Source organism: Balaenoptera musculus, chromosome 8, assembly GCF_009873245.2.
Source record: "Balaenoptera musculus isolate JJ_BM4_2016_0621 chromosome 8, mBalMus1.pri.v3, whole genome shotgun sequence".
In the NCBI taxonomy this organism is placed as follows: domain Eukaryota; kingdom Metazoa; phylum Chordata; class Mammalia; order Artiodactyla; family Balaenopteridae; genus Balaenoptera; species Balaenoptera musculus.
This window is the reverse complement of record NC_045792.1, coordinates 52212248-52235621: the sequence shown is the minus strand read 5'-3', so window position 1 is coordinate 52235621 and position 23374 is coordinate 52212248. Positions and strand designations below refer to the sequence as shown.

General features: G+C 49.0%; 1 protein-coding gene across 4 annotated transcripts in view; it reads right to left on the bottom strand.

Annotated features, from left to right (window-relative positions):
• TENM4 (teneurin transmembrane protein 4) overlaps positions 1-23374 on the bottom strand; it is a 749934-nt gene that overhangs the window by 389050 nt on the left and 337510 nt on the right. For all 4 annotated transcript variants that reach the window (XR_005020977.1, XM_036861484.1, XM_036861485.1 and 1 more), the window contains exons 5-6: positions 8914-9201; positions 6087-6356 (exon numbers count right to left, since the gene is read on the bottom strand). Coding sequence is in view for 3 of the 4 variants with exons in the window: in XM_036861484.1 (XP_036717379.1) it covers positions 6087-6356; positions 8914-9136 (493 nt within the window). In the remaining variant the exon portion in view is untranslated. The remainder of the gene's footprint in view (positions 1-6086; positions 6357-8913; positions 9202-23374) is intronic.

The window sequence follows — 23374 nt, the reverse complement described above, 5'->3', positions numbered from 1 at the left end:
AAACATCCTATATAATGTAGTTTTTAAACTTGTTGATCAGTCGCCCCACTGATGAGTGGGCAGTTTTGTCTGCCTGGATCAGGCTGGAACCCCAATACCTAAAACAGTAGGTGCTCAACAAACAGCTTTTAAATGACAGAGGATCTGCCTAACTCTCCAACTTTCCCTCTCTGCACACTCTGCCCCCATATTCCAGCCTCATGGGACACACCTGACATTTGTCCTCCTCCATGCCTTCATCCACAGAGAATGCCCTTTCTTCCCCCTCCTTACCTGGTAGAATCCCTCCCGTCCCTCAAAGCCCAGGGACCAGCACTTCTTCCATAAAATCTTCTCAGAAACCTACTGGTTGGACTTTTTCTCTTAAACCTCTACAACGTCTACTTTAAATGTCTTTTCTCCAGCATGTCACAATTAGAGAGTGACCTGGTATAATCTCTAGGGTCCTGAGTAGCTCTAACAGGTTACGGATTCAATTTCTTTTCCGGCAGTTTCTAACAGTGACAAAGAAGTTTACGTTCTGGATACAGCAAGAATCATCTCTCAGGTTGCGTATATTTTATTAGCCTTGAGCTAATGAAAACATGTTTCTATAAAACAGAACAAACTGCAGAGTGCAGTGGTCAAGAAAGATAACAGGCAGTGGAGTGAGGCAGATCTGGATTCAAACCCTGGCTCTGCTATTTACTAGCTGTGCCACTGTTAGCAAGTCACCTAACCTCTCTAAATCGTAGTTTTCTTGACTAAGAAAACTAGGAAATGGGGAAAGGTTAAGAATCAATGCATTTGTTATCTCTAAGGTTCCTTCTAGCTCCCAGATTCTCAGATGCTCTGACCGTACTAGGCCCTCCTCAATCCTTCTTGGAACTTGGGGGCTTACAGTCCTCATTATGTGGATAACTCTGTCCAGTAAGAGACTCTAATTCCCTGAAAACATCGGGTACTTCTGCAGTATGGGAGGGAGTGTAAGCCTGCTGCTTATGGGGCAGAAGGGTAGTCAAATATAGGGGTATAATCCCTACCCCAGCTGAACGAACCCAGCTTCCTGTCCTAGAGAAGGGAGCCTTGTGTCCAATGGTTGGGCAACAGTACTCTGGCCGCTTAGGGAATTAATGAGAGCTTTTCTTACAGATTTTTAAAACTAAATCTCGTGAGCATGGGGCCAGGGAGGGTAGAGAATAAATGGAGTTAAATTGGTAATGAGCTTCTTTCTCACTGTGCTTGAAGATGCTCACCTAATCTACACTCTCAATAAACAATTTGGCTGCCTAATTAGGTTAACCAGTAGTTTCCCTTTTGATACCCAGGCTGCTTGATAATTTGGGTGTAACTGTGATTCTGTTTCATTGTTTCTTTTCTAAGTGAATTTCTCAATTTGCCTCTGGGATTAGAGCTCAGGGTAAATTCTCACTACTCCCCAGACCCACCACACCTCTTTATGCCTCCAAACCTTGGCTCCAGCAACCTGCGTCTACTGGGAATGCCTCTCTCAGATCCCTCACGCTCAGTGCAATCCTGCTCGGCTGGCCTTCAAACTCTGGCACACAATGTGAGTGGAACGAAGGGATGAGCCTTTGTACCCTCAGGGCAAAACGAATGGCTCCTTCTACTGTCATCCCACACCCACAGCTCTTTAAACAATATTAATAGCTAAAACCCTTTTAACCATTTTTAAGCCACGATTCAACGCATTAAGTACATTCACATTGTTGTGCAATCATCACCGCTATCCATCTCCAGAACTTTTCCATCATCCCAAACTGATACTCGGTACTCATTAAACACAAACTCCCCATTTCCCTTCTCCCAGCCCTGGGTAACCACTGGCACACTGTTTTAGAAATGAGGAAACTGTGGCATAGAGAGGTGAGGTGACTTGCTCAAGGTTTCAGAACTGGGACATGGTCCAGGATTTGAGACCAAGGCTCCTCACTAGATTTGGAACCACCTCTTTCCACCCTGCCACACTGCCTGCTAAACCTCCACCACAGATAGGGCTGCAAGGTTGTCATAGCTCCACCTCCCCTGCTATTCATCTAGATTCTTGATTCTAGAATGATGCCTGGTCCACTGAAGGAGCTCAGCATAGCTACAGAACAAAGCACAGAACGAATCTACAAAACAGACACTGTGTCCACCTGACCCTGTGGTTGGAAATGGAGTTCACATTGCAACCTCTGCTTTCTAAAGAACATTTATAGGATGCCAAGCGTGTGCCTGGCGTGATGCCAGCTCCTCCTTGCTGTGGCTCCACTCAGCAGGAGAGGCCTGAGGGCCGGCTCCGCCTGACGCCCCAGAGGGGGAAGATTTGTGTTTACATTACCCAGTCAATTCTGTATTTATTTTGGATATTAAGCAGTGACATAAAAGCTGCTGACATTCACCTTCGGGGGCAGAAATTGGCTTTAATGGACCCCATAAAAAGTTATTATTGATGGCAGCTTCACCATGACCTCAGCAAAAGCCTCCACCACTATCAATACTGTTGACAATTACTATTGACTAATGCAAGGCCGGGCGTGGAGGCAGTCGGTGTTTCTGCGGCTGCAAGTTGCTGGGGGTCATGCTTTGGTGTCCTCAACTGCTGATTCCAAAAGAGTGGGCAGAGGGCTCAAACTATAGCATCAGAGAGACCTGAGCTCAGATCCAAGCTTTGCCGACCTGCTGAATGACTGGCTGTACAATCTCTGGCAAGTCAGTTGACCTTTTGGGAGCCTCAGTTTTCCCATCTGGGAAATGGGAGTGCCGCGGTGCTGTCATGAGGGTTGAAGGCAATGGCCCTTGTGCAGCAGCTTGACACGATAGGTCCTCAGCATGGCCTCCCCCTGCTCCTGAAAGTGGCCGTAATGCGATGTGTTGGCCGATTATGTCCAGTGGAGTTGAGCCCTGCTCTGATGGTAAGATCAGAGTTCTCATCACAGATAAAAGACAGAACTGGGCTCAGGGGGATGAATGCGAGAGAAAGAGACGAGGGCAGGGGAGAAAGATGTGAGAGCGGAAAGGGCAGGAAGAAGAGGGGGGAAGCCGGGAAAGAACGGAGACTTCTGCATAGAGCCTGGCTCCAGCTCAGCTAGGTACACGGTCGCCGCATGCCCTTCACCTCTGAGCTCCAGTCGTCAGCTGTAAGTTCTGGTCGACAACAAAGCTGTCAACCTCCTCGGTGGATAAAGGGGAGCCATTCCTATGGCTCCTTCACTGCCAGGATGAGTTACTGTCATTATTTAGACTCCAGTGTAGCAAAGCCACTAATATAATTTTCCAGCCTGAAGCAAGTGGACAGGTGCAGGATGTCTGAGTTTGGAAGTCCAGGCCTGAAAGGGATGAGGCGGCCAAGGAGGAGCTCTTTGTTAGATCCACCTGCTCACCTCCTTTGCCTGCCCATCTTCCGTGAGCACAGTGAGACTTAGAGTGAGTGCTATGGCCCAATGCCGAAATGCATGATCAGAAGGAGAGGGTGGTATGGCCAGGGAAGCAGGCAACCATCTCCCTGTCCCTGTTATCAGAGCCTGAAGCTCCTCAGGCTCGCCGTCGTTATCACCCAACAGAGGCTTAATTCAGCTGTAACTCAGCTCTCAGGGAATATACAATAAAGTGGGTGGTGTGTGCCTCACTCTGTCATGACTTTATGGAAAAATGATCATTTGTCACCATGGCAAGAAGCCTTCAAACGAACAAACAACACAAGTACTTTGCTGCAGAGGAAATTCACTATGATTAGGGCCACAAGGGTAAAGGTTTTAGAATCATACAGGCCTGAGTTCAAATCTCGTCTTGCTAGCTATGTGACCTACACAGGTTTCTTAACCTCTCTGGGCTACAGATTCCTTATCCTGTACAGTGAGGGTAATAAAACCTATCTCAAGGTGTTGTAGAGGGAGTAAATGAGATCATACAGCTAAGCACTTAGCACTGGGCATGGGGGTCTAATAATCAGTAGCAGGTATTAACTAGTATTGTTGTTATTACTATCATGTTCCTCTTGTGCACCTTCACCTTAATGTAAGGACTTCAAATCACAGAATCCTAGATCTAGAAGGGCCTACAGGTGATTCAGCTCACTTATTCCCCAAAAGTGTTGACTGGAACACTGGTCCCGTCGCATGCTCTGATAATAAAGGGTTTTTAATTCTCAGATCAATTTGGGGGATGTTGCATGTAACCCTCCTTGCTAATATCTCCGTTAGCGTGCATATTAACGTATTAAAGGCTCTGAGAAGTCCTGCAGTAAGGAAGCTGGTTTAAGTTCCTTTAACTCAGTGTTCCCTACATTATTTGACCACAGAGCACTCCCCTCCACCCCTCTTCAATGTAAGAACTATTAACATTCTCAGAATACAAGGAATGCTGATTTCATTAAAACTACTTATTTTACAGATGAGGAAACTGAGGTCTAGAGAAAGGATCTAACTTATCCAATGCTACACCCCAGGTCAGTGATGGCACTGAGGCTTCCTGCCTCCCAGTTAGACACCATTTCCTCTGCACAGTCCTCGCACATCAAATTCAGTGTGTAGTGCAGAAGAGAGAAGGGGGCCGCTGGCTGGGCTTGGGCCTAGGTGGGAAGGTGGATGAGGGAGTGTGGATGGCTCCCCACTGCACAGAGGGGAACCCCTTCAGCTGCTGAGGTCATTGACCCCCTCCCAGGGCTGGTGGAGTGTCAGGGGAGGGTGACACTGCCAAGCTGGTATTTGGGACCTGCTGCTCCTCCACCCCTCAAACAGGTGCGTCCCTAGGAAAAACTCCGAGTTCTCTAGCAGCAGTGGTAGAACAAATAGTTGCAATTCTGCTGCACCTGACTTTTTTAGGAGATGGATTTCTCCACCTGACCCTGACCTTACCTAGTCTCCTGCCTGATCCCAAATCTGGGATTGTGTCGTGCAAAACCCACTGGAGCATCCTTTCCAGAGACTAACCCACCTAAGCCTTCACCTCTGACCTGGTGTCTCCACACACGCCCCCCCCCAACCCCCAAACCACTTCTCCAATTCCCCCCACACCCTGGGGAGGAATCAAAGGATCCTGCATTTAGAGCTGGAAACCAGTAGGGGGCACTGGTACCTGGCTTGGTTCTTCCAGTTCTCGTTCAGATTGCCATCCCCACGTCCCCCTTCCCACCTCTGGTGTGTCAGGGCCCGCAGACCCCCTCACTGGACCTCGGAGAAACAAAGCCCTCCCCCGGGCAGAGGGGCTGTCCTGGTCTCTGCCACCCTCCCTAAGTCTTTGCTGCCAGACTCCAGCAGGACCCTCCTTCCTCCATGTGGACCTCATCCACAAGCTGCCCAGAGACTGTGGGCACAAGGTGCCACAGAAAGGGAAATTCCCTCAGCGGGTGGCCCACTGCAGGGCTGCATCTATCTCAGGGCCCCTCAGAGATCTGCCAACAAGGTCCGAGAGTGAAGGGGAATATCCTGAAACGCGGCTCCCTTTCCTTCCCCACAAAAAAGGAGATGTGTGAATAACTTGTCCTCTTTTTCTCCCACAGCATCTCTCCGGCCTTGGAAGAGAGCTACAGAGATGAGAGTGGAATAGAGCAGAAACAGCACTTCCTCAAATCTGCAGATGAGATCACGGGAAAGCTGGGGTAAAAACACGAGTTTTAAGTTACTCCAGCGTGACAGTTTTCGTGTGAAAACTATCCTCTGATCAGCGTAAGACCCTGGGGTGGGGCAGCACACGTGGTGGGTGCCCAGGGTGGTTGGGCACCTGGAGGCTGGAGGCTGCGTGAGCAGAGTTCTGCAGGACCAGGCACGGTGACCGCCGGAGAGGATAAGCTGCAGGGGATGGGCTTCCACTCTCCTCCGGCCCATCTGCTCCCACCCGCACAGGCACCTTGTAAGCAGTAACCCTGCCCCTTCGGCACCCCTCTCATCTGGAATGAAAGTGCGGCAACCCGTCTCCAGCCTGGCACCCACGGGCGGGGGTTTCACGCGACCCTGTGAGAGGCTCTGCCTTTTGACGACGGAGAGCAAAGCCATTTTCCACCGACTTCACCGGAGCCCCAAGGGATGGAGCAGAAGATCAATACTGTGGTTAAAACCCCGGCCCCATAACCCAGGCGCCCGGCACAGGCCAAGCGGGCCACTCACCGGTCTCCGCGTTCTCGTGCTCCGTGTCGGTGAGCGTGAGGTTGGAGTTGGCCCGGCTGGACAGGCAGGAGCTGCGCCCCGACCGCGTGCTGCGGGCCCACAGCTGCACGGGGTGCTCGGGGGACAGCACAGGGTCGGCCTCCAGGTCGGCCTCGGAGCTGGCCCCCATGGAGTAGCCACAGTGGGGGAGGCCGATGTCTGTCCGGTACAGGGTCCCGTGCGGGGGCGTCACCTCCCCCAGGCCCAGCTCACGCAGGGTGAAGTTGGTGCCTAGGAGGGAAGGCAGGGGAGCGAGATCAGGGCGTGAGGGGGGCATCTCCCCACCAGAAGCCCGGCCCCTACCCTAGGACTCACTCTTGTCCTTTGAGCTCACTGTGATGTTCGATGCCCGGGCCTCTCCTCTGCACCCTCTCCACCAGCCCAAACCCTCCACCCCTTTATGAAGGGCCCAATACAAATGGCCCCTCGTCTGAGAAGCCTCCCCTCCTCCTACACCCTGTGTGGGAGCCACTGCTTCTTCCTCCGAGCCGCCTCTGAGAGTCCTCAGCCCTGGTCATCCTGCAGAGCAGAACTGCGTAAGAGCCTGGGTCCTCTGCTCGAGATGGCTCCACGGGGGCAGGGACTGTGTCCTGTTCATTCCTAAATCCCTGGGCCTAGAAGGCAACCTGGTACCCAGTAGGGGCTCAGTACATGTCTGCTAAACTGGACGGAGAGCTTCAGCTCTCCTCTTCTGGCCCAGGGAGGGCCTGCCAGCAAGGAGGGCTCCTAAGCAGGGCAGAAGCCTAGTCCATGAAATGCCAATGGTTCCCTGGGACCAGACGTTCCTTTCCAGCCAGGTCAGGAAAGCCTGGAGCAGGAAAGTGAAGAAGATGGTGACTGGCTGGGAAAAGTGGGCCTTGCACAAGGAGGTCGGCTCTGCCTTCTGTTTCCTCACGCCAGGTGGGCTGTGACAGGAACCAGCAGCCTCTGGGGTAACCCAGGGAGCCAAGCACACAGCCGAGGCTGGGCCGCTGACAGGTCTCTCGAGGCCCAGGGAAAGCCTGGCTGTGCCCACGACAGAGGCCGGGAAGACATGGGCGAGGGGAGTTCACTCAGGGATCCGTGTTTGAGAGACAAAGGGGATACTGACTTCCATGGGAAACACAGCCTCCACATTACTCAGTGTTTACTCAGGGACAGCTTCTTCCATATTTTTAACATTCCCATGAGTGTTTTGGGGGATGAGGAAGACCGGCAGACGAAGGCGCTAAGGATCATATTCCAGTTAAACCACCGATCTAGGAAATGGACTTACACCCAGGCAGCGCCACATTTAACCCAATCCAAGCTGCCCTCGGGTACTGATGTATAGCAATGAGCAGGGCATGGTGCCTGACTTCACAGAGCTCACAGTCAAGCGGGGGACACACGGCCCAGGCCATGATGAAGGGCTAAAGCCCAAAGTGGGGGGATCCACGGAGAGTGTCCTGGGAGCACAGAGGCAGAGGGCGGGGTATCAGGGTGGGAGCTCAAAGGAGAGGTTTGCGGATGAGAGTAAACGTGCAGAGCGGAGTAAGAAGAGAGAAGAGGCAGATGCCCATGCTTTGAAGGATCCCGCAACCAGGGTCAGGACTGAAGAGGACAAGCCTGCAAAGGAAGGAAGAAGGAACTGCCAGTGAGGCAGGAGGGGAGCCCCCAGAGATGGCCTCCTCTCCCAATCGTGTGCATCACTCTTAACCAGGAACCCCTGTGCCTCCCAGGGTCCTAGTCAGCTCCGTGTCCAGCCTGGCACAGAGTAAGTGCTCAGCGAAAGGCAGTTAAATAATCAGACAGACACACTCTGGTAGCACGCTGGAGGATGGATAAAGGGAGAGGGAAGGTGGGAGGAGAGAACTCTGCTACCCTCACAGGATTTCTGAGGCTCCAGGGAGGTAATGGGAGAGAGAGAACTTTGTAAGCTGCAGTGCCCATGTCTGCCTATGAGCTGAGAATGCCTCTCATTTGTTATTTATGAAGATAAGAGGGGCTCCCTTTGGAGCCTCACGTGCTAGGATGGCATCCAGGCCAACCTGGGCCTGGCAGGGCTCACCGAGCCGGAGGAAAGCTTTGACACCATTTGTCCCCTCCCCTCACTGAGACCCAGAGATGACAATCAGTAGCAGGCAGCATTTCTGAAGCACCTGCTCTGTGTAAGTGTCAAGTGCTCTATTTCCAGTCCTCATCAATCCTCCCCACCACTTTACAATTAGGAGGCATAGCTGTGATCCCATTGCCCAGGTGAAGACACTGAGGGTAGTAAAAATGGCAGAGCCAGAATTCAAATCAGGTCTGTCTGATGTCAGAGTTTGAGCTGTTGACCGCAAATGGGAAAGAGCTGAAGACCCCTCGTCTTTAAAGCAGGAGAGGCAGCCTCGTTAACAGGTCAGCTTTCCTGTGGATCCAGGCCTGTGGGAGAGGCACGGCATCATCGCACTTACCTCGCAACGCGTCATCTCTTTAGTCCTCAGGACAATTCAGTGCAGTAGCGAGTACTCATGGCCATGTAACAGGGGAGGCTTAGAGGAGAGCCGGTGGTGGTCAGAACTCAAGCCCAGGCAGTCTGACCCGGAGCCAGCTCCTAACCACCCCATTACGCCCACAAGGGGGGTGAGCATGAAAACAAATGAACTAAGAACGAACTACAGGGCAGGCTCTGACCAGACCTAGGTGCCAAAATAGCGGAGTGTTGGTGCTGACGGACGCCCTCCACGCCGCTGGGCTTCCGTCCCCGCTCAAGCGCGCCCACGCCCGGGGGTGAAGGGGAGGGAGTGCGCAGGCGCGCCCCAAGCCCCGCCCCGGCTGCCCTCACCTGCGCGGCAGAACTCCTCGGCCTCCTGCGGCACCATGTCCTTGACGCGGCTGCCGTAGGCGAGGCGGGCGTCCTGGTCGTAGGCCTTGAGGGTCTCGCTGGAGCTGTAGGATTTCTGTGGGGCCTTGCCCTCCTCGCTGTCGGCGGACGAGCTGGTGTAGCGGCGCTCGGCGTCGCGGCGCCGGGTCAGCGAGCGGTACGGCTTCCTCTCCTTTACGTCCATGGCCTCCGGCCGGCGCTCCTCCACATCCACAAACAGGGTCCTTGCCGCACTCAGGGCCGAGTGGTCTGGAGCCCGAGAAACCAAAGAAAGGGCGTCAGTTCCGGCCCCAGGGGGCAAAGGCCATCCCCGGGTCCATCCCGGACCTCGATTCACCCGGCAGTGCTGTGGACAAGGGGCCTCAGGCTCTGGAGGTGAGGGCGCCGCTCCATGGCCACGCAGCCATAAGTAGCACAGGGGCGCTTGCACCCAAGGCTTGTAACGATGAATCCTTTCTCTTCCTGCTACACGACCGAACCTGTCTCCCCTGTGAAGATGCCCTCAGCCTCTCCTTCAGTGATGCCTATCAAGGAAGCTGACAACAAAGGCCAGAGGGCACTAGTTTTCCTGATCCCGCTAGATGCGAATCACGTGTGTGTTCCCATCAGGCCTCCGGCTGGGACAGGGCCTCACACAGAACAGGGGCTCTTTAAGAATTTGTGAAATGAACGCCTATGTTCAGGCACTGGGGTAAGCGCTTTGCATATATTATCTCATTCAATTGTCACACGTCCTGAGATATTATTACTGTCTCCAGCCTCTTCTGGAAATGAGCCAAGGTATAAACAACCAATCCACAGTTATCACCACCAGATAATTAAATAATCACCTGCTTATTGTCTGTTTTCTTGCACTCATATGTAAGCACCATGAGAGCAGGGGCCTTACCTGTTCTGCTCACTCCTGATCTATTGCACCTAAAGTGAAGCCTGGTGCCTCCAATGCATATTTAATTACACAGCCAACCCGTCTCCATCTGACAGATGAGAAAACTGAGGTTCCAAACCTCCCTCAAGGTGACTCAGGTGGTAAATATCAAAGTCAGGATCTGAAACCAGGTCTGTTTGGCTCTAAAGCCCGAGTTTTTCCTATTTTATTATGCTCCCTGAGTCCCCTCCCTCCCACCACATAGAAGTGTCCTTCCAGCCAGGCTGGCCCGGGACTACCATGCTGATCAGAGAACTCCCTCACCTCCAGACTCATCCATCTCATTGGAGGCACCATCGGCACCTGGGGAAGCCGCAGCACCTGCCGCATATATCGGGTTTGCCAGGCTGTGTGGCTGGTAGGAAGCTCCTAATCTCCCTTCCTCCTCTTTTCCCCATCTTGACCCTTTTGCCCTAGGCCGACACATTTTTTAAAGCTGTTATGACAGCGTCTTCCTCTTTCCAAATGTCTTCCTTTGGCTCTGGGGTAGCAAACGTAGCCCCCTACAAGAGCCAGGAGGTCAGCACAGGAGGAAAGCAGGATATCCTGCACAAAGGATGATGAGCGCTCTTTCTTGAAACATACAACCTTCTCAGTTCTTTCATTGTTCCACTTTCCAGAGCAACATGGGTATACAAAACCTCCTGCATCACTGTCCTATTAGAGAAACGACAGAGCAAGAGCTGTCATCAAGGAGTCTCAGTGCCCAGGGTGGGGCCTCTGACCAAAAAAGAGGGCGGGCCTGTCCAACGGGGCAGTGGGTGTTCAGTGCCTACCAATGCTGGGACATAGGAGTGTAGGGGGTCTTGTGAATTTTTAAGACAAGCTGGAAATTTGGACTTGGATGTAAAATGTATGATTTTTAAATGTAATCCATTATTATATTTAGGCCAAGTTAAACACACTGATGGGTCAGTTTTGTTCTGAGGGCTAGCGATTTCCGAGTTCTGCCTTGGATCGTGGACGTCGAAGGTATCGGTATCCCTTTGGCCTGAGGATGCTCTCTTCCCTCCCAAGAGGGAAGAACAACCTCTTAGGTGGTTCTGAGGATGAAATGAGTTAATACATGTCCCTGGTACATATGATCCCTGATACACAATGGGTGCTCAATACATGTTCGCCATTATTATCATCAGAAAAAACCCACCTTTTATTTTTAAAAGGCATACTTTGGAAGGCTCCAGCTAGATGTCAGTTATAACTGGAGAAGGAACGTTCCCTCAGACATATGTTAATAAGTCTGAGACACACTTTAGGCTGTTAAATTGGTGGATGACTATGTCTCTTACCAGTGTGTACCTGTTGACTGAAGACATGGGCTTCAAGGCAGAGGCTCAGCAATTGCAAATTAAGAACACAGTCCCCAAACTCATGGCTTCCCTATTACAAAGCAGAGGCGAGGAGAACATTTGCCTTGCTCTCATTTCCTTTTCAGTCTTAATATAGTAATTCAGTAAATATTTACTTTTTTTCAACAGATGGGAGATCAGTCATGGTTCACACTCAAATTGGCATTTTTTTTAAAGTTTTTTTTGATGTGGACCATTTTTAAAGTCTTTATTGAATTTGTTACAATATTGCTTCTATTTTATGTTTTGGTTTTTTGGCCATGAGGCATGTGGGATCTTAGCTCCCCGACCAGGGATCGAACCCGCACCTCCTGCTTTGGAAGGCGAAGTCTTAACCACTGGACCGCCGGGGAAGTCCCTCAAATTGGCATTTAATTGAGAGAAAAAGAAGAGGTTGGGGTGAAAGAAGTGACAGTGGAGAAAAGCTCCTCTTGGAGCAAGGGTCTGCAGCATAGCGATGCTGAGACCCTGGAGGGGTGGGAGCAGTGCCGGGGAAGGGTGCCAGAAGCACCCGCACACGTCCATGCCTACACAAGTCAGTCCCTGCTTACCCTGCTGACCTCCGGGTTCCCCACGTGACCCTTCCTGACCCTCCCTCTGCTTCCTCTCACTGCCCACAGAACAACCCGCCACCCCACCTCGACTCTCACAGACGCACACCCCTACTGCCTGCTGAAACTCTTCGCCAGGTAAGCCTCGAGCACACAAATATGCCTTTGCAGAGGAGTTCATTTCCACAACCCATTACAGACCAGTCTCGCGCTGGGACTGGGGCCCAGAGATGAGCAGGACACAAGCCTTGCGGGGGCAGCTACTGTCTCTCTGGGTGTCAGCCATAGGGGCCATCAATGATGAGTGCTTTGATAAAGCATGAACCATAGTTGTATAACTTTCTCCTTATGCTGACATGGGGGTCATTTCTGGTCTATCTACGGGGAAGGAGAGTGGGCTCTGGCCAAGAGGAGGGAAGAATCATGTTTGCATCGGGTGCTGTGGCTGGTGCTTCCCACACAGACCCACGAGAACTCTAGTTACTTTTTTTTTTTTTTTTTTGGCCGCGCCTCACAGCATGTGGGATCTTAGTTCCCTGATCAGGGATTGAACCCTCGCCCCTCACTTTGGAAGCATGGAGTCTTAACCACTGGACCGCCAGGGAAGTCCCCTAATTACTTCTCATTTTAGAGAGCTGACTCAATGAGCCAGTTGGTTGATAAGTTCACACAGCCAGTAAGCCAGTGATTCTAAAATCCACTTTTTTTTTCTTTTACATGGATCTGGTTCAGATGGATCTGGAAGGTTTGAACAGGTCTGTTAATGTGGGGAAGCCTGGAGACACATGGTGGTGATAGGAAAAGAGGCAGTGACAATACAATGACTGTTCACCTAATACCTACTCATGCTGGGAACTTTGTGCATGTTGTTTCTAATCCCTACAACAACTAGGCAGGTTAGATATTATCCTCTTATTTTATATTTTTCTCTTATTTACTCTTATTTTACAAATGAGATAACAAGCTCAAAGAGATTAAGTGATTTGCTCTAAATCACATGGCTTCCAAATATCAGGGTCTAGATTTGAATCAGAAGAAAATGTTTAAACCTGAAGAAAGGTATTACACACCTAGTACCAGAGGTTAATTCATTCGGTAAATGATCGCTAAGGACTCTTCTCTCCTAACTGTGGTGGAAGCTGCATGAAGGCAAGACACGAGGTTCCCTTGTGCCCTCCCCTCCTCTCCCCCTGTTCTCCCTTCCCCGCCTCCCCCCAACACTGACTTCCTACCCTGCCTTCCAAGCCTTGTGTGAGGCTTCGGTGGACAAGACAAATGAGCTTCCTACTCCTTGGAGCTTCTAGACAGTGGGCAAGTCAGACAGGGAGAGAGGCAGGGGAAGGACACCAGAGTGGCCCCTAACCTAGGTCAGGTGGGCCAAAGGTGGAGAGATGATTAAGGGACCACTCCTCAGAGAAAGTGACATCTAAACCATGACCAAAGAAAGTCAAGGAAAAGTGAGACAGGCCAGATGGTTTTGAGGTAAGGAGAGAAAAGAAGTCTAGATCTGTGACTTCCCCGTTTATTCTCACCTACGGTAAACATTTATTTCACACACATAAATCTACAACGTTCTAACTAAAACAAAAATTTCAAAAACCATGCCTAACCTTTCCTCAAGGGTGGAATCTGCTATTTTCTATCTTATTCTATTTGACTAAAAGAGAATTATGGATGGATTGCCAACCTACAGTTTGAAAAAGACCATTCTAGGTCACAACCTGCATGAAAGTGGGAGGGGTGAGGGAGTTTGGGAACAGACAGAATCCAAACTTCAGTGAGGGAAAGAGGTCTAAGATCAAGCTTGAGAGGTGAGGAGTGAGCAGCCTGGTAGAAAAAATAAAAAGGCACTTCCATGAATGATGATAACACAGGTGGACAGTAAAATGTAAAAGTGCAGGTGGCAGAAAGCCTGGATCTGGCGATCCCAGGGGAGCATGTCCTCTAGCTGGTTTTCTGGTGCCGGGAACTGGCCTGGAAGAAAGACAAGGAGGATGTGGGACTCGGGGAGAGAAGAGGAGATGGGGAAGCAAAGCTTTTGGTGTTTGCGAGAAACTCAAAAAGCCAACTTGGGCCCTTTACATGGGCTCCAGCAATATTTATGAGAGGCAGTGGCCTGGAGCATTCACAGGGAGATGTCATCAGACCTACAGACCTGCCGAGGACCCTTTGCCCCTGCCAAAGCCTCAGGGGAACGGGGGCTGTTACAACCCTGGATTTCCTCGCAACCTCGGAAATGACCAGAGACAAGCCAGGAAATTGACTGAATTCCTACTGGACTAAAGTTTTATAAGTTTTCCTTAACATAAGCACATGGTGATATTTTCAGTCCTTAGTGTGTCAAAAAGGGCTCATAAATATTTGAGCTAAAATGTGTTCTGCAAAATATAAGTCCTAGGCAGTATCTGTGTGTGTATGTGTGCATAAAGTCATCATAAATTTTTACTTTCCTTAGTCCTTCGAAGTTTGCTCTTGCAAGTCCTTTGTTCACAACTCCAGTGTGATATGAAGGGGAATGCCAGGGAGAGAGGCACCTAGTCTGTGCCAGGTACTGTGCTGGGCTATGAACAAACCAAAGAGGTAGGCACCGTATCCCCACCTTACAGATTTGGAAACTGAGCCTCGGAGAAACGAAGGGATGCTCAAGTTCACACAAAATGCCAAGACTGGAATCTGATTGCTCTCTTTTCCCTGTGGTAGCCCCCAGAGCATATTTCCCTGATCTGTCACATTAGGGAATCCTTGGCCTTTTAAAATGGTAAGAGCATGATTATAATAAGGGTGGCTAAAGGCAAGGTCTTTACATGCATTACCTCGTTTAACCCTCACCAGGCCCTTGAACCATTCTCACTTGATAGATGAAAGAAACTGGGATTTTGAGTGGTTAAATGCCTTGCCCAGAGGACCACAGCAAGGACGGGGCAGAGTGAGGATTCAGACCTGGGTCTGTGCGACCCTCAGGCTCAAGCTTTTCATCAGAACCTGTCCTGCTTCTCATACAGGTCACCCCTTATTCTAGTTTGCTTAACTGTTCTATTCTTTCACTTAGTGTTTTAAGCAGTATTGATTCTTCTGATGAACCTTCAGAAGAATTCTTCAGTTAGCACCTGACCTGGGCTTTTACAGCTTTATCTCCAAGTGTCCCCACCCAGAAAGCCGGCACTGTGGGCCAGGGGAAGGGCTTTCTTGGGAACATAGTGGAGTGTGGCCCTGTGCCCAGCCTGGCTGTGGGGACATCCCTAATCAGTGGCTGACAGGCAGGTGACAGATGGTACCACTGCCCACAGAAGCCATGTCACCCTTCTGTTGGAAGGCTTGTCACAGGTCAGGCATCAAAGGGCCGCTGGTTGCTGTACGGGCACCGCTCCTCCAATCCCGGCTCAGGGAGCTCCCACCAGGGCGGCCCCGACCCCTCCCAGGGCTGAGCGCGCGCAGGACAGGGGACACATTCGGCCCTCGGCCAACAGGAGCTATTACAGGGGCTCCGGGGTATCTGGATTCCTCCATCTATAGTTTCTCCTCTCAAAGCTGTTTATGAGCCAAATGATTCCCCTTTACACATGGTGGCATCTCAGAGTCAGAACATGTGGCATTTATTGTCTTAAGATTGAAAGCACCATCAAAGGTCAGCAGGTTCATGTCGCATCCCCACCAGGTGGTCACACCCCCTCCAAAGCTGGGGACCTCATTCCCTCCAGGGACAGCTCTAGCTGTGAGATTGTGCTTCCTGACGTGGAGCTGGACCTGCCTCCTTTCAGCTTCCTTCCACAAGCCTCAGCTCTGCTCCTTGGGGTCTCAGGAAATAAGTCTAACAATTTGCCCTGGCAAGAGCCTTACAGACTGAAGAGGCACCAGTCTGTGCATCCTTGAGTCTTCTCATCAGACTGAACATTCCACCTTCCCAGTAACCTTTCCCCAGGTTCCTCTATCTCACTCCCTCTTTCCCACCTAACAAGGCTTTATAAGATCCAGGGTGAGGTCTCTCACCTTCTGAGATGGCTCACACTCTGTGGAGTGTTTTCTCTCCCAGCGCCGCTCTCGCCTTTTGAGACAGACAGCATTCTGTCTGTGGAATGTGGTGTACCTCTCTAAATAAATCCCCTTCTTACCTGTCACTTTGCCTCTCACTGAATTCTTTCTGTCTTAAGACATAAAGAACCTGAGCTGACATCAGGAACTAAGGCCCTCACCCAGGTGGAGGACGGAATGATATCAACCTTCCTGACCTCAATCAACTACAGCTTGGACTCTGTTGACCTCTGCCCCAATTCTATGCTGAATTCTCCTCTGCTCGAGCCCCCTCATGAATACACACGCACCCTTAGTTTAAAACTTCCCCAGCTTTGCAGTTTGGGGAGACACTGCTTTGGGAAAAGACCCCCGGTGTTCTCCTTACTTGCTGCAAGTAATTAATCCTTCCTTCTCCCCAACCCCCCAAAAAAAATCCAAGGTAAGACTTGGGAACAAGTAGTTTGACCAGAAGCAGTCAGAGGGACAGACACACCTACAGGTGATTCCAGCACAGTGAACACAAAAGAGCAGCTGACACAGACACTTGGGGGTCAGAGAGGGACACCAGTTTGGGTGTCCTGGAGGAGGTGACACCTGAGCTGAGGAGGGAAGTCCGAGCAGGAGTTAAACAGGGGACAGGGAGAGGGGAGTGCCCACATGCCTCTCTTGTGGGGTGTAGTCTGCATGTCCCTCACCCCCCTCTCTCCTGCACCGGACACCATATTCCCATGGGGCACACCCACCAGGGGGCGTCAGGATGTGCTGTCTGCTGGGACTCAGTTTTTCCATGAACACCACCTGGAGAAATGGTCTCTTCTGCAGTGCAGCCCCTACTGAAAGGGCCCTCTTTCCTTCTCCCTAGAAAACCCAGTCAAGGGTCAAGCCTGAAACCCAGATTATTTGAGTGTTAGCTCTCTGTAAAAAGTGCACAAGGGTCCTACACCGATTTCTAATTTTCTATCGGTTTGTTCTGGGACCACATGATGAGATAATCAGGGGCAGGGAGAGATAGTCGAGCTGATTAATCGCGCATCCCCTGTGGTGTCCAAGGCTTATCCTGTAATTACCTGGGGTTCCTGTGTTAGGCCTCCACTCTGCAAGGCGGGGAGCACTGAACAGGGAGAGCTGGAGGGGAAAACCAGCCCCCAAGGGAAGCAGGCACTAGTTTAAGGCTCCTGGAAATGGTGAGGCTCTTGGTTTTAACACTAACTCCCTCGATCCCACAGTTCAGTCCTAACTCCCAGAGGCGTGAAGGTGGCAACTGCTGTGCCCTCCGAGAGCTGCCCAGGGCCCTGCGTTCATGGAGGGGAGAAGCTGGGGCTCGGAGGCTGTGACCTGCTGACGGCCACGGCCAACAAGTGAAGAGGCAGGAGCCCTCAGCTTCACACACACACACACACACACACACACACACACACACACTCAGCCACACAGTGGAATTCCAAGAGCTCTGTCAAGGCCCAGGAGTTCTGTAAAAGTGCAAAGATTGCAAAGCCCCTTGGGGAGGTGCCAGGAGCGGTGCTTGCAGCAGACACAGCTTGTTAGCGAAGGTGTCCCAGAAAGGGATGTCCAGCTGGAAAGCAAGGGAGACAGAAGTGGCTTTGGCAGAATTTCGCTTATACCTCCACGTACTCAAGTCGCAAAGAGGCAGAGGAAAAGGCCCACAACGATGGGAAAACCCCAACTGCCCGAAGCTGCGGCCATTTCCAATAATTAAAGGCAGACTTAATAGATACCAGGGCCCTCTTTCCAGCAGCTGGGTGGTCAGGCAATTTTTATTTCAATAATTAGCTGCTATAAGTCACACAGAACTGGAGACAGATAAAGGGAGGGCCAGTCTCTCATGGAGCTAATTGTGCCCAGAGTTCTACATGCCTCATCAAGCTTGCACCGCTCCCATCCCTTTCATCCAAGGCCTCAAAGGACTTCGCCTGTGGTAATTAAGTCTCCTAAGTGCCGTAAAGAAAGGGATTCTCCTTGGCAGTCTGAGTGAAGAAGAGGAGGCTGGGGTGGAGATGGGGCAGGTGGCCATGCCGCTGGCCCCCAGGCTGGGGACAGAGGGCAAGGAAGAGGCCCCGACCCTGACACTGGGCCCTTTAAGCCTCTGGCCTGGTGCATTTTGCCCCAAGACAGGACAAGTACAGACCTTGTGGTGTTGCTGGCTACCACCTGTGGAGCCTGGCTCAACCTGCCCCAACGTGGAGACAGTCCAGATGGCCAACCAAAGCCTTTCTAAATGTCGCAAGCTGGATGGTCTCTGGGGGATATATTTGTTAGCTGCGTCCAGTCAGGTGGGGGTGATTCAGATTCCACTATCCTAGATTCTTACAGGTAGAGGGAACATAAAGGATGTCGTGGCCCAGCCCCATCTGATGCATGCGTTCCTCTGCGTCCCCATGGACACCAGCCAGCCTTTGCGTGATCTCCGATGATACCACTTACCCCTAACATGTTTCATCCCCTAAGTCTGGCCTTAGTTCATTCCGATAGTGAGCTGAAATTTGCTTCCTTCAAGAGCCTTCCCACTGACCCTAACTCTGCCTTCAAACCTCACAGACAAGCCCAATCCCTCCCCTCCAGATCACGATTTCTCTCCCCCAAGCTTCAGAGAACAGTGGAGCACAGTGGTGAAAACCACAAGCTACACCAAAAGCACAATCCCCACACCAACAAAAAAGGATAAAATTGGACCTCACCAAAATCCAAACTCATGCTCTGTGAAAGACTGTTAAAAGGATGAAAAGACAAGCTACAAAGTGAGAGAAAATATTTGCAAACCCCATATCCAACAAAAGGCTAGCATCTAGAGCACATAAAGAACTCTCAAAACCCAACAGTAAAAAACCAAACCAAAACAAAACCCAAACAACCCAATTAGAAAATGGCCAAAAGATATGAACAGATATTTCACTGCAGAGGATATACAGATGGCAAATAAGCACATGAAAAGATGTTCAACATCACCGGCCAGCAGGGAAATGCAAATGAAAACCACAACGTCACCACACACCCGTCAGACGAGCTAAAATGTAAAATAGTGGCAACTCTGAATGCTGGCAAGGATGCAGAGACCCTGGATCACCTATACATTTCTGATAGGAATATAAAGTATTACGGCCCTTCTGGAAAACAGTTTGGCAGTTTTTTATGAAACTAAACGTGCAATTACTGTACAACGTAGCGATTGCACTCTTGGGCATTTATCCCTCAGAAATGAAAACTCAGGTTCACACAAGAACCTGTACAGAGATGTTCATAGAAGCCTTACTCATAATAGCTAAAAACTGGAAACAGTCCAGATGTCTTTCAACAGCTGAATGGCTATGTAAATGGAATGCCACGGAATACTACTTGGTGAGAAAAAGGAATGAGTTAATGATATGAATGAATCTCTAGAGGATTATGCTGAGTGAAAAAAGCCAATCACAAAATGTTACATACAATATGATTCCATTTATATAACATTTTTGAAATGACAACATTTTAGCAATGGAGAACAGATTAGTAGTTGCCAGGGGTTAGGGATGGGGTAGGGGTGGGAGGTAGGTGGGTGTGGCTATAAAAGGGCAGTGAGAGGGATGCTTGTGGTGATGGAAATATTCCCTATCTTGACTGGACGCAGATGATAAAATAGGGTAGAAGTAAACACATGCATACATACAAATAAGTACAAGTAAAATTGGGGAACTCTGAATAAAATGAATGGATTGTACCAATGTCCATATCCTGGTTGTGATATCTATTCTCTTACAATAGTTTTGGAACATGTTGCTGCTGGGGGAAACTGGGAATAGGGTACCCAGGATATATCTGTACTATTTTTTACAACTGTGCATGAACTACAATTATCTCTTTTTTAAATTTTTATTGGAGCATAGTTGATTTACAATGTTGTGTTAGTTTCAGGTGTACAGCAAAGTGAATCAGTTATACATATGCATATATCCACTCTTTTTTAGAGTCTTTTCCCATATAGGTCATTACAAAGTACTGAGTAGAGTTCCCTGTGCTATACAGTAAGTCCTTATTAGTTATCTATTTTATATACAGCAGTGTGTGTCTGTCAATCCCAATCTCCCAATTTATCCCTCCCCCCACCTTTTCCCCTGGTAACCATACGTTTGTTTTCTACATCCATGACTCTACTTCTGTTTTGTAAATAAGTTCATTTGTACCTTTTTTTTTATATATATATTCCACATATAAGCAATATCATCCACTCCTGGGCATATACCAGGAGAAAACCATAATTCAAAAAGATACATGCACCCCAATGTTCATTGCGGCACTATTTACAATAGCCAGAACATGAAAGCAACCTAAATGTTCATCAACAGAGGAATGGATAAAGAAGATGTAATGTATATATACAATGGAATACTACTCAGTCATAAAAAAGAATGAAATTTTGTCATTTGCAACAACCTGGATGGACTTGTAGGGTATTATGCTAAGTGAAATAACTCAGACAAAGAAAGACAAATATTGTATAATATCACTTTATATGTGGAATCTAAAAAAATACAACAAACTAGTGAATATAAAAAAAGAAGCAGACTCACAGATACAGAGAACAAACTAGTAGTTACCGGTGAAGAGATGGAAGGGAGGAGGGGCAAGTTAAGGATAGGAGAGTAAGAGGTACAAACTATTATGTATAAAATAAGCTACAAGGATATATTGTACAACACAGGAATATAGCCAATAGTTTATAATAACGATAAATGGAGCATAACCTTTAAAAATTGTGAATCACTATATTGTATGCCTGTGATTTATATAATATTGTACATCAATATAACTCAATAAAAAAAATAAATTAAAAAAAAAAGGTCAGCCTGGAAGAGAAAAAAAGTAGGTTTTTTGAGTCAGGCAAACCTAGGTTTGAACCTTGAACCTACTATGTATTTCCTGTGCAACTTTGGACAAAGAAACTGTCTGAGCTTCAGTTTCCTCATCTATAAAATGGGGATAGTATCTACTATCTTACAGGGCTTTCTTGAGGCTTAAATGAGGCAATCCATGGCAATACTTAAGTCTATGCATGGTGCATAAGTAAGGACTCAATAAACAACAGAAGTAAATGTTATATTATTATTCAGGATAATTATCTCTGTGCCTTCTCCTGATTCAATTCCCAACTAAATTCAACTTCAACTTCCTAAATTCAACTCTGGAAGTTAGGTATGGGGGTAGATTGCTCTAGTAATGATACCTCCCTGTATTACACCCTTGTGTAGTCTCCCTGCTGACTCCAGGGTTGGCCATGTGATTGCACTGACCAAGGGAATATTAGCAGCAATCAGGAATCAGAGGCGTGAAAAACCCTTGAGTGTTTGGGCTTGCCTGTTTTGCTACTTTTGGAAAACATCCATCATGTAGCAAGACCCACGTTGTCCAGCTTATTGCTAGAGACCCAAGGCTGAGCCAACCAGCCGCATAGACTGCAGCCACAGGAGTAAGCCCAGAGGACAGTGGCTGGACCACCCAGCTCCGCCCAGCCCAAATTTCTGACCCCCAGAAACAAGAACCAATAAGTGGTCATTTTAATCCCAAACTCCTAATTAGTTTGGAATTAAAATATATACACTACTATATAAAATAGATAACCAACAAGGACCTACTGTATAGCACAGGGAACTATACTCAAAATCTTGTAATAACCTATAATGGAAGAGAATGTGAAAAAAGAATACATATATTTATATATATATGTATAACAGAATCACTTTGCTGTATACCTGAAACTAATACAACCTCATAAATCAACTATATGTCAATAAAAATTTGAAAAAAATGGTCATTTTAAGCCACTATATTTTACAGAGATCTGTTACATACAAAGGCTAACTGATATAGGTATTATAATTTCCATATTACAGATGAGGAAACTGAGGCTCAGATCATTAAAGTACCTTAAAAAATAAGAGGAAATGTTATGAGGACAAAAAGAGTAACACCTAATGTTTAAACAGTACTTCAGAGCTTACACATTTTTCCACATTTTTGTGCCATTTAATCCACCATCCTGTACTTCTCTTTTTTGGAATTTTTCAAAACTACATTTATGTTTAAGTAGTTGCTTAATTATATGCTCTAAGCAGGTGGGGATCATGTCTGTCTTGTTCAGCACCGAATCTCAACTTTGAACCCTGAAAATAGTAGGCACCTAATAAATAATGACTGGCTGGATAAATGAACAAATACCTCCGAGAAGGTATGTCATGATCCTATATTAGACAGAAAACTGATGTTCAGAGAGGTGAAGTGCTTGTTTCAAAGTCACACAGCCAGCAAGAGGCAGTGCTTAGATGCAGCCCAGGTCTTTGACTCTCAGTGCAGAGGTCTGCCTTAAATTCTCTGTGCATCCTGAGGGTTAGACAGACAAGGAAATGAATTACTACCCCACAGTTAGGAAGGAATGTTGTTGGATGAATTCCATATGTTTCAGGAATGCCAATCCCCATGCTAAGAGGATTCTGATCAAACCAAGCTTCCAGCTGGACAGAAATGTGCTGCGACGTGAACCCCGGTGCATGGGATCAGAGGTGCCTGTTAGCACAAGTCTCACGTCATTGGTACCATCCAGCCCCAGATCCCCATGGGGCGTCCCAGTCAAATGCATAACCACCCAGCAGGCACAGGCCCACTAAGCAGCTCTGCTCTCAGCCGTGGGCCAGGCCGTGAGTTCCTTTGAGAGGAACCAGCAGATGTTAGCACCGAGCTCTGAGGACAGACACCGTGCTCCTCCAGAACCAGCAGGCTGCCCGAGCACCACAGTGGGCTCACATGGGCTGAGCAGAGCCCCCCTCAGTGGCCGCAGCTGCCTCTCCGCCTTCCAGGAGGGCCTCGAGCCTGTCCTCTCTGCGGGGAAGCTCTGGCCCTTGGCCCCTCTGCTGGCTAATGTTACACCTGGGTCGCCCCAGTCCTGCTTCCTGGGGCCAGACCCTCACTTTGTTCTCTTTATTGTAGCCCTAAATTTGTTTTCATTGACAAACTCTGCCTGTCACTCCATTGATTCTGCTTTTTTTTAGGGCTGTTAAGCTCAGTTGTTAACGGTACCAGTCTTTAAGGTGATGCCAGCCTGGAGAGGAAGTGGGATGGGGGTGCTGCTGGCTCCTCTCCAGGGCGGGAACCCAGGGGGATCACATTATCTAGGACCCAGCCTGGCCTCTACTAGGCAACTCCTCAGATTTGTCCAGTGTGTTCTTTCGAATGCGAAGCCCCTTCCTATCTCAAAAGTCACCAAGACACCATAAAGCTGAGACAGGCAGAGTGTAGGTCATCACTGTTTCCAGCTTACAGAGGAGGGCATTCCCGGTAGAGAGAAAGCAGCGCAGAGCCGTTAAGAGCATCGACCCTGCAGCCAGACAGCCAGGGTTCAAATCCCAGCTCTGTCACTCCCCAGCTGTGTACCCTGGGCACATTATTTAACCTCTCAATGCCTCATACTAAAGTGGAGAGAATACTTGTACTTACGAGGTAGAGTTTTTGGGAGGACTGAATGAGTTAATATGTGCAAAGTACTTAGAAAAGGCTTAGCACTTGGCTGCCATGATGATGATGATGATGATGATGACAAT